The 11,572-nt window shown below is 45.2% G+C and overlaps 1 protein-coding gene across 2 annotated transcripts in view; it reads right to left on the bottom strand.

The window, feature by feature from the left end:
* LOC119440727 (uncharacterized) overlaps window positions 1–10,513 on the bottom strand; it is a 67,914-nt gene extending 57,401 nt beyond the window's left edge. The window contains exons 1-2 of one of the 2 annotated variants that reach the window (XM_049662356.1): window positions 10,414–10,513; window positions 2,301–2,451 (exon numbers count right to left, since the gene is read on the bottom strand). In XM_049662356.1, coding sequence (XP_049518313.1) covers window positions 2,301–2,379 — 79 coding nt within the window. In that variant the 5' untranslated portion in view covers window positions 2,380–2,451; window positions 10,414–10,513. Of the gene's footprint in view, window positions 1–2,300; window positions 2,452–7,562; window positions 7,673–10,413 lie in introns of those variants that run through there. The other variant, XM_049662357.1, reaches the window with a different exon arrangement.
* Window positions 10,514–11,572: the final 1,059 nt, after the last annotated feature.

Consider the following 11,572-nt stretch of genomic DNA (forward strand, 5'->3'; position numbering starts at 1 on the left):
GGATTGATTGATTGATTGATTGTAAAACATCAGAATTGTGCAAGACGTCGTTAGCGTCAGTATTCAGACTGATTGTGTTCAAACAGCTTTCGCTGAGAGTGGTATAATCTGCTTTCCACTGGTGGGCGTTATTCGAAACCTCGCCTGCTCGCGTTTACCCCCGCAGTCACCTTGGGTAAAAGCAGGCGAATCCCAGCTTGCTCTCGAGTGGCTCCACATCGGGGGGCAGCGTCCTGTTGGCTGTGTCCGGTATCTCGTTGTAGATGCCTGCGATGATTCAGAGCATTGTTTATAATTACCTGCACTACCACGTACGTGGTCGTGTTAGCGTGACGTCGGAAATGTATTGACGGAAAGATTAGCGCTGGTGACGACAATTTGTGACCTTGAATTCAAGCGTGTATGTAGTGTTACTTCTCTCTCTCTCTCTCTCTTTGTATTTCTTTCTTTTTTTTTGCCATTGTGAAAAAGTGATAAGCTCAGCCCTAAACTCAACTCCCAGCTCCGAGCAAGAAAAATTAACCTGTAACCGTGTATCGGCCACGTTTAAGACATGTTTATTATAAGTTACTAAGGTTATGCCAGAAGTTGCCCGCCACTCCCACAATTTGGCAGAACAATGTAAGTGCTAATCTTATCATTCTGCATATAATGCGCTGCTTCAACTCACAGGCGAAAAAAGAAAGAGTCAACCGACAATGGTCCAAGAGATAATACAAGTTCACTCATCTGCAAAGATAAACGCAGCCGACAACAAAACCCACACTTTGCTTCACGGGCATGCTCATTTAAAAAAATTTTTGAGTTCTGCTTTATACATAATTAATAAGTTACGCATTTGGCGCTTCGATGTCTTGTACACGGTGTGTGAATTACACCAGTCGATGTGGTGCGGCTTTTCTTAGCTCTGCTAATAAGAAGAGATGGCCTTTTGTCGACAAGTATGATGTTCTGCGTGCATATTGAAATGAAATATATGCGTAATAATAAAGCAATGATAACAAAGCATGATATCTTGCACAGAATCAATAAAGCGAACCTACTGTTCCATCTGGGAGGCACAAAAACGAGTTGCTCCACATCGGGTATAGTGGAATTAAGTTCATCAGCCAATTGAGAAGAGTCACTAATTAAAAAAAAAACTGTTGTTGCACTATTCGCAAAAAGTTGATGCAATAAATAATAATATAATAATAATTTTGTATCTTCATTGGTGTTTTTCACTATGATCTACTTATGCTGGTGAGATAGTTACTTTATACCGTAAAATAGTGTATGGTACTTGCTCACCATCTAGGGGGCCTGCAAACGTTTCTCGTAGTGCTCGCCAACAGCCTGACGCAGGCTGGCATTTAATAGGGCAGCACCCAGCGGAATTCCCGCACTTCGCTCTGTGCACATCGGATGTTTCTTGCCAAGACCTGTAAGTAATTAAAATAAATCACGTGTGGCAGATAGCGACAATTCTAATCATTATGCTGATTGCTCAAACAGGGGGACACTATTTTCAAGATGAATCGAAATGCATATTCGACTAATTGAAAAAAAAAAGTAACTAAGTTTTTTTAGCTAATATTTTATGGCACACATTGCAATTTACCAGTTGTAGCCAGGGTATCGCAAAGCGGATTCCCTTAAAAACAAACTCTCAGGATGACACCAGTTGCGGGATATTGATTCCCGAACTGTGTGAAAATATACATTGGCGGTCCAGTTAATTTCCTGCTTCAATGTATAAAACAGTGTTTTGTTAAAAAGCGGAGTGGAACGCCGGTGCACTTTCACTGCGTTTCATTGCGCATGTCTCGAAAATGATGTCATCCACAGATTTATTTTCAAGTGGATTCGCCCTGGCTACAATTTGCAGATTGCAATATGTGCCGTAAGATAATTAGTTAAAAACTTAATTCGTGTTTTTGCATTTCGCCTCCATCGAAATGCGGCCGCCGTTAAAGTGCGCGTTAAAGAACCCCAGGTGGTCAAAATGAATCCGGAGCCCTCCACTATGGAGCCCTCCAATCAGAACTGTTTTTGGCATGTAAAACCCCAGAAAGAAGAAGAAAAACATAATTCGTTAATTTTCGTTAATTAGTTGCCTATGCATTTTTATTTTTCGTGCGATTAGTGCGCGCCTCTTCGAGTAGACCAGCTCAAGGACTAGAATTGTGCTATCTGCCAGGGGTGATTTTTTTTAAAATTACTTATGGTAGCTGGTACATCTGAAGTACCTTATAGTACCTGGTACACCTGGTACATCTGAAGCGCGAGTCTACGAGAAAGTGTTGGCAGGGTTGCCGTACCGTGGCGCTGTGCCTGGACTGATGGTGTGAGGAGCAGGCCCGCCGTCAAGGTGACCGCCAGTGGGACAGCCAAACCCATTCCGGCACCGGTGTGTATTCCTCCGCCGCAGATAGTGGTGCTGTTCCTGTTGCGTAGCTACCACTGGTGATGCTGCAAATGAACAAGACGGAGAGATACGATCGATTAGACTAGCCGCCACGCCCACGTCTTTGCATCGACGGTTCAGAGGAAGCTTTAATTCGGGGCCAACTTCGATCTCCTTGCTTAACATACATTTAAAACACAGAAACGCTTTTATGAGACAACCATACGACCAATTCGAATGAAATTTGGTGTATTTGTGAGAAAAGGTTAGATTCTGTTGACTCTAGAAAGCAAAATCTTGATTCCAGGCTTGTAATCATGAAAATTAAGTTTAGGAAAGCTTAAGCAAGAAGTTTACACATCCGCAACTCTGCATTTAAAAAGAGATATCGAAGTTCTTTAAGCTGCATCTGTTAGATTATCTAAAGGTGACAAACTTGAGATATGGAATCAGAGCACACGTAATATCGTTACAATTTTTACAAGGTGTTGGGAGAAATCCTACTCACAGTTCAGTGGTATATTGAAGAGTGGTATATAATACATCAATTTTATCGGCTTTTATTTATTTATTTATTTAGTTAGTTAGTTAGTTAGTTAGTTAGTAGTTAGTTAGTTAGTTAGTTAATTAGTTATATAGTTTAGTTAGTTAGTTAGTTAGTTAGTTACCTCACAGGCTCCCGAAGGAATATTGCGTGAGGGGAGGATATAGGGAATTAGTAAAAAGAAAGGAGTACAAGGAAATTGTACAACGTTAGCGGGTAAAGACGAAGTAACAAGTGTCCAGCAAATACAAATAACGCAATAAAGGGAACAACACGACTGTATGAAATAGCAAAAAGGAGTAACAATAAATAATACAAATGCTAGCGGGTGAAGATGTAAGAACAAGTCTTTAACAGATTTAAATAACGCAATACACGAAACAAAAAAGACTGTATACAACTTCGCTAGAGTTAATTACTTAGATGCGCAGTATGGTTAGTTGTGATTAGGGGGAGTTTACAGGACTATGACATCGTTTTTCATTGTTGTGTTACAGAGTCGTAAACATTACACTTCTTATTTTTTTATTTTGCAATTTTCAAGAGTTGCTCTAAAATTGACGGTATAAATAAAAAATCTGCTTCCTACATTCACTATATGTATTCTTTTTTGTTTGAAATACAACAAACGTAATGAAAATCGGTACAGTGGTTATCGAGGAAAACGATTTATTCGTTACCATATATTTAGATAGGAGCTCCATCGCTAAAGCTTGCCCCTTTCTTTTTTTGAGCCTGCTACGGATTAACTCAGAGCGAAGACCAACTCTAGACCTATCTTTCTGGCCGAGAACAGAAACCTTGTCATGATTTAACCCCACAAAGCCCAAGCACCATTTCACATCAAAGACAATTAAAACAGCGTGTTTACATTTATTTCTGGTAATGGAGATATGTTTATTGGTACAAGGAAAACTGTGACATGTTATTGAGTAAACATTAATTAGTACGGTAATTACTTAATTTGTAATTTATTCGCTGTAGTATCACGACTGCAAACGTCCTCCATCTCACCAAAAACGCTAGTACAGGCTCTAGTTTAGGTCATTAGCACATAAATTTGAATTTTTAGGCATCAAATTCAGCGTATCAAAAATGATATGTTGGGCTTTGTGGGTTTAAATTGTCGAAGAAACCCAAACAGCAGGATTTATATTGTTCTTCATTTTCTTTATTTAGAATACTGCACATAGAATGACTCTAAATGAGCCAGAGCGTATAAATATCGTGACTTACCAACCAACGACGTAATTGACGTTTCGGTGCCCGTACGGCAACCTTGTCCACGAAACCCAAATAATGCTTATATATACAATGCCTACCCGCCCACCCACCATTGCACACACTTCTATTTTTACCGTTATTTAGTTATATGTTTTCTCTTTTCTTGACCACCTGACCGTTTACACCGCTCTCCACCCAAACGCCTTTTGGACTACGACGTAAAGCTGTCTTTTCTGCAATAATAGGCATACTGCGGCAGAGCCTCACAACTTTCTCTCAGGTACAAAAAACGAAATGAGCTATGACTGACAGGCGAAGAGGTCGGGCCCTGTGCCAGCTTTTCTGATAGTTGTGGCTTCAGGTCCGGCGAACAGCCTTCGGCGGTATTTGGCATTTTTGTCATCACAGGGCCGCCCTAGTGCACCTTCCGCCTTAGTAGACCTTCCGCACCTTTGGCTACGATCATCTAGGCACTTATCGTCAGGCGCCGGCCTGTCTCTACAGTCAAGGGCCGCTGATGTGAACAAAGGTGTTATCTGCATTGAAGTTGTGCCAAGAGTACCTCTCTCTGCTTAAACGAAAGTGAGTCTACGCCGGCTGCGTTCTTATGGTGACAGATTGTAAGAACGCCCGGACACAAAACAACGTCACTAAATAGTGGAACACCCACCCAATCACTCTAACGCAAAATTCCGTGCGATACAGTCAATCTCACTCACGAATTTAGCTAAAATTTTTGGGGCCTGTTATCTGGCTATCGCAGTGAACACCCTGGCTACAGCGCACCACTGGCGGCTGAACTGCTGCCGTGTAAGAAACACGTAGGACAGCTTTCCACGCAAGTGATGCAAATTGCCATATGTGCTATTAGCCGATGCGGGCGTCATTCCGTGTCACTCAGGTACGTACGTCGTCTGTGCGCCTCGTCAAACGGTTGTGTTCGAAATCTAGTGCATCCTGCTCACTCTATTACCGCAGGGGTGACAGCGATGTCACCTGAAATATGGCAAAGATTTGGAGCATGGAATGACCTTCATCCTCTCATTATTGCAGAAGGGCCTGCGACTTGACACCGAAAGGTCCCTCCGAGTGACTGTGAAACAAGCGCCACGCAGCCCACCCTCGAGTAAACGTTTACACGGAGGAACGATCGTGGCCAATTCGTGGAACGATCGTGGCCAAATCGAAACCTCAGTGCTTGTACGTGTGACCTCGCGAATTTCAACAATGTTATTCTCGTATTTCGGCCATTTTGGCTTCAGATTAATTCTCAAAAGTTTCTGTTGGGTTGAGCATTTCGTCTCTTCAGAACGCAATGTAGTCATTCGTTAATGAAACACATTTAACCATGGAACCTTCAACCGTGCAAATGCTATCGAAATCCACGACGTCTTTGACGAGAGACAGTGGGGAACTTTAGGGGAGTGCCACCACCCATATTTTGTTCTTGCGTCATTTCTGTCTCACTGCAGAGTGTTCGCCTCACGGCAAAAATATTGTTCGCCATTCATGAAACATTATTAATGTGCCAACACTGCTTAATCTAACACACGTTTCATTGTACCTGTAAGAATAAAATTACCCGCGTGATATGAAATCTAGTGAATTGAATTTATGTCGCAATCAACATATATTTTTTAAAAATTTAGTTGTAAAAAAAATCATCTTCGAAATCTCGCGAGATTGAATCGAGGCCGAAGGAGGAACCCACCCGCCAGGAGACAGAGGGCATCCAGGACAGATCCACACTGAAGATGACATCATCTTATCCGACATCGTCTGACAGACCCTTGCTTTCGGCCCAAAGTCTCAGTCAGCGCTTGTCTCCGTCTTGCCTTCCCATCCTTTGTCTGCTGTCGCGCTGGGCACATTATGGATTACCATCTCACACCTTCCTTGTCAGAATGAGAATCAAACCAAGTCAAGCAGTTCCTTTGCAGAGAACAGCTACTGGCAGAACTATTTCTAAATATGCGGGAGGGGCAGGAGGTGCACTTTTTGTGCCACCATGATAAAAACTCAGATGCAACTACTATAGGATGGCGCACTTGCTTTGGTGCCAAGAAATGCAAACGCAGAGTAGCTTCTCAAAAATGCGACACAAGATTGCTCATCTTTCGGTTCACGTGCACTATAGTACTAAGTTGACACCACAGTGAATTCTGTTCTGCATACCGATCAAGACGTCCATGGGCAGACTACGCAAGACATCTGAGATTTTCTCGCGGATGTTTTCTACTGAAAATATTCTCAAATACTGTCCTGTGGATGCGCTCAGGCCGGACAAATGAACTTGATTAGTATGTTTTGAGTGCTCATGCAGGGTTGTCCTGAGGACATCCTAACGTACTCATGTTTACGTTCTGAATATGTCCTCAGGATTTCATGGCGTTGTTTGGGATGGATCATTGTGAATGGGAGTGTTACGGGGGTTGTCCCCCTGTCATTTTTCTACCGTAACAGGTCGGATTCTGTGTTCCGCGATATGTGACGCATGTGTAGCAACAAAATTTAGAGATGCAGCACACCACCGCGATCAAATCATTTACACAAAGTGAATGAAATAATATGTCGCCTGAATGTTTGTACTGACAAAGTTAGACCAAGCAAATGTTCGCACGATAGACATCAATGAACTCCATTTTTATTAGATCAATTTGAACCCATTGTTTTGTTTTGTTGCTTTTTATGCCCTGAGAAAAAAAGTTTTTCCCAAAAAATTATCAGACTTTTTTTTTTCGAGACCTCACATTTCTAGGAACTTGTGGCAGGTGTAATCAACACGTTTATAATTACGCTGTCTTCTTGGAAGACCCATCGTAGCTAGAAAAACAAATTTGCACTTTCGCCCAAAGAGCGAAGCACTTTCTACGAGAGCAAAGTTAAGCGTTGCGCTTGAACTTCTCGGACGGTGTTCTAACTATACGCGGGTTTGACTATTGCGGACGCGACATATGCAGGTGCGCCAAAATTTCTGGCACCTTTTATAGCTTTAGCACGCCACGTTGGGTCTGTAATGACATCGCACAGGCTCCACTACGCTGCCCGTAAAGAGCCGCGCCAGTAAAATTACATCACTTTCAGGTTTGAGCGCTGATATTGCTTGTCACTTTTAATATTAATAATCCGAGAAGACTTAAGATAAAAGGCATGCGCTGTGAACGTTATCTTTGGTGACATTTGTTTGTGGGCTGTCATTCTAAAAATATCGAGGAATAATTTAGTCAGGAACGTAAGGCCTGGTGTGAGCAACTTTAGTGACTGAATAGTGTAGCAATCTGATACAGCATGGATATAAGCATGTAGCATACATATACCTAAATATATGCGGAGCCTCACGGCGACGACGACGGCGAAAATTCGCGTGAAGTGTCCATATAATCACAATGAAATTATATTTGTGCCTACCCAGGATTTGATGCCAAGTCCTCGGCGTGTGAGCCATCGTGCCGACTTCAGAGTATAGTCGTCACGCCGTCATCATTCATCGTGGCGTCATCGTCTTCGTGACGTCAAGCGTCGCCATCTTCGCTACCATTATCGTCGCCATGACGTCCAACAAGTTCATCAGCTTCGCAGCCACCATCGGCGTGCCGTCCTCTCGCCATCGTAATGTCATCCTCTATTGTCATCATTAATTGTGCCATCTTCGTCATGTGGTCGCTGTGACGTCGAACGTTGTCATCGTCATCTTCGCCCGCTTTATCGTCGTCGTTGTGCCGTTGTCATCGGGCCAGCTAAAGCCCAGCTAAAGGCCCACTGTCTTGGGTGGCACTTTCCTTTGAGTATTAACACCATATATTTCTCTCTCTCTCTCTCTCTCTTGTTCGCTCACGTCGCGAGAGAGGTGAAACGGGGGGCTCTGCGAGGTGTTCCTAGCGTAAGGGCGCGGCCATTCCGAGAGAAAATTTCGCGTGGCCAGCCATGCGCGTCACCGCGCCGCCGCCACGGTAGAACTGCTGCCCCGCGTCTGTATACGCGAGTTCTGACAGGAACGACTATAGCGGAGCCCGAAGAGGGCGTGCCACCAGGAAGTAACAGCTTAACTCGGAGTCAGTCTTTCGTCATCATAAGTAGTTGACTTAAACATAGACTGACTTAACTGCAGACATTCGTAGACACGGCTCCGGCTTGCTTCGATGCTACTGAGTCACGGCCACGAGCGATAGTTCCGGCGGACATCAATATTTTGTTGCGTTTGTTTCATAATGTGCCTTTGTCTACTGGTTCCGCTCATTCAAAACATTCTCACGACGTATGAAGACGAATGGTCAGTTCAGTTTATTACCTTAAAAGTCCCCCGTAGGGGCACTACATAAGAGCTGGGTTTTATAAAACAGCGTAAACATCGTGATAAATAATCATTAAACGAAATTGTATTTTACAAGTTCTATAAACGAAGATGCGCAGTTGCACATTAATTCGGATCCATGCCACTACAGCCTTGCCGTCGGGCATGTAATGCTGAATACACCAGTTCTAGACAAATGAACGAAGTTGAGCGTCGCTGTACTTGCTCAGTACAAGAGAGGGAGACCGCAACGCAACACAAGGTGCCGATGGCCCTCCCTAACCTGAAAACAGACACTGTATATGTTACTCCCCAACATTTACTTTATGAGTATCCCATATTAGTGTCGCAAGTGCGTTCATTTCACTAGCCTCGTATAAACCACAATGATAACGGACGTTTTGTGAGACGCACCATACTCCTGCTATAGTTGCATTAATAGGCAATGTAACATCAGCAGCACCATACCCATGACGGATCCAGCGAATGAATTGTCACATATACAAGCATTTGTAACAATCGAGTTATTGAAGTAAGCAAGTGTTCATCACTACTATCCAGAAGTCCTTGTGTGAACGGAGCTGTCACGTTGACATGAATCGCGGCTACGCTGTTTCCAAAGCCGGCGGCGAGCTTCGCGCTCACACGCCTTCACCTTCGGCGAAGTCCGTGTTTTCCTTCCAAATGTGATCTATAAGACGCAAGTGAGCCCACGCGCCTTCAACTTATGGCACATTGGCTCTAGGCATACAAAGTAGTGTCCTCCATGGTGCTGGCGTCTCACGCATTCTAAGTGCACTATATACCTTGCGACAGAGACTCTACGGCCACTGTTATTTCTACGTCTGTATATCTTTCTTAACTAGCTGGGCGTGTGTCTGATGCACGATGCATTCGCACTGATCGCGCCAATCGCACCGATTGCGGCATCCGGCTCGCATACTGATCCTTATTCCAAGCTTCCTGTTCAATGGCAGCAACGAAGATGGCCTCCAGCTCGTCACGTCGACCAGTGAAAGTGGTCGTTCCGACTGTCGCTTGTCGATTACAAAGTAGTTCAAGCACGTATCCCGTGTTGCTGTCCCGTTTGCGTTACATGCTTCAGAACTGGCCCTTTTGTTATGAACCCCGAAGACTTCGGCTAGCTGGCTTGCTTTTTCCAGCGGTGACGTATCGATTAGTAAGGGATGGGTGAACTTATAAACTAAACTACACCAAGCCTCGCAGGCCGCTATAAGGCAAGTCTCGTTCATAACACACTGAGACAAGAAGTTGTAGAAGTCCACCAGGTCGCGTGCTTTTCATACAGTACGTAGGGACCGGACGTTCTTGTTCTTACTCTGCCCTATTTCTCACTAAGGACGATGCTCAGACGAAGCTCGCGTTGTCATCTCTTACACTACAAAACAGTGGAGAATTGCTGAATGCGAAGGCACTCAGATGGTTACGTAGACACCGCTTTTACCGGATACATGTCGATCATAAAAACTATATAATGTTCTATAGATCACGCCATACTCCACAGAATGTAGCGGAAAGCTGCATGCGTCATGCACCGTGAATTTATTAGATGTAGTAGACGTCGCACGACGTTCACTCTGAAATAAGTGAATCAGAGCGCGTTAATTTTTACTACTTATCCCCGAACGAAACACCGCACTGACGTCACTTATTGAGAAACTATACGGTACTTATGAACGTTCATAGTCTGGATGTACCTAACTATAATCATTCCGAACCGACAGATCGTTTGTTTGCCGGCGGGCACGAGAACGCCCGAAAAGTCAACAGTTCCCAGCTGGAGGTCGTTCAACAACCAGTGCGCGTCGCCGTCGAAAACCTACGCGTCCCCGCGCGTCCGGTCGAAAACCTCATCCCTGTCGCCGCCGCCGCCGCCGCACGGGCGTTGCAAGCATCGCGCTGCCGCCATGGCAAAACACATACACAAACACACTTCGCGTGGCTTACCGTGTCCCACGGGGGGCTGGCTGCGCGCGCTGCCGCTCTTGGCCGAGGGTGATCGGCGTATGCAGCGCTCGACGCCCCTGCGACCGGTCCTCGTCAGGGTGCGACAACCGGCGCGGCTTCGGCGTGAAGCCCCCGGCACAAGCAAGAGCTGTCCGGGCGGCGGTGCCCAGTGGGCGAGAGATGCGAGCGGGGATAAAGGAGGCATCGATGGCCGATCCGGTCCCCGAACACCAGGACTATCTGTCAAGGCCACGCGTCATGTCGCCGGCCGTCCCAAGGCCGCACCACACGTGGGAGCAACAGCCGCTCGTGCAAGCGCGCAAGACCTGAGCCGGGAGAGGTGTTCGCCCCCGTGGTTAACGCTCGTAGACGATTATCTGTGGTTTAAAACACGTATACGGCGCGTTGCCCAGTTGACCCCCCCCCCCCCCTCCCCCCCGCACGCGCACTCGCAGGGGTGGTTTATAGTGCTCGCGACCTCCATGATTGAAAGACTGTCCATCTGGTTAGGCCGGATACTCCACGGGCAAGTTCGTTCGTCGTTGCGGACGACGAAACCCTGCAGTGAAAAAAAAAAAAAAAAAAAAAAAAAAAGCGATCGCACATCAGCGCTGCTGCATGGATGTCTTTACAACCCTGTCAGCGTCGTATTTGCGATTTTTCGCCGTCTTTCGTCGTCACTTTCGGTTAACTCTGCTTGCGACCGTGGTGTTCGTCGCAGGCCATTACTTGGTTCTTTGTGCGATTGAGGATCTTCGATCCTATAGCGGAGAAAACTCTTGAGCCCTTTCCTCTGGCGAGTGTGACGACCGCAGCCGCCGTGATCCCGCGTTCGCGTACTATATTTAGCGGCAATTGAATTGAATGTGACGTACGAAGAATTTTCAACACTCGACCAATCTCATCTCGGTGAGGTCTAGTCGGCTTGTCTTCAAGGTAAGCTAAGACAGCGCAACTATAAACAAGAACAAAGATTAAAACACGCACCACAAGACAAGTACCGGCTGTCAGCTGTATTTTATTCAACGGGGGGCAGTCCTTTTGTAGACTCTGCCCTGGTCAAGCACGCGTATACATAAGTAAAATACAAAATCAGATGTGATCTTCTAAAATCGCTATTTCTTTATCTTATAAACAAGACATGGGCTCACAAATGTCC

The sequence above is a fragment of the Dermacentor silvarum genome, chromosome 2, assembly GCF_013339745.2.
Source record: "Dermacentor silvarum isolate Dsil-2018 chromosome 2, BIME_Dsil_1.4, whole genome shotgun sequence".
Taxonomy (NCBI): Eukaryota; Metazoa; Arthropoda; class Arachnida; order Ixodida; family Ixodidae; genus Dermacentor; species Dermacentor silvarum.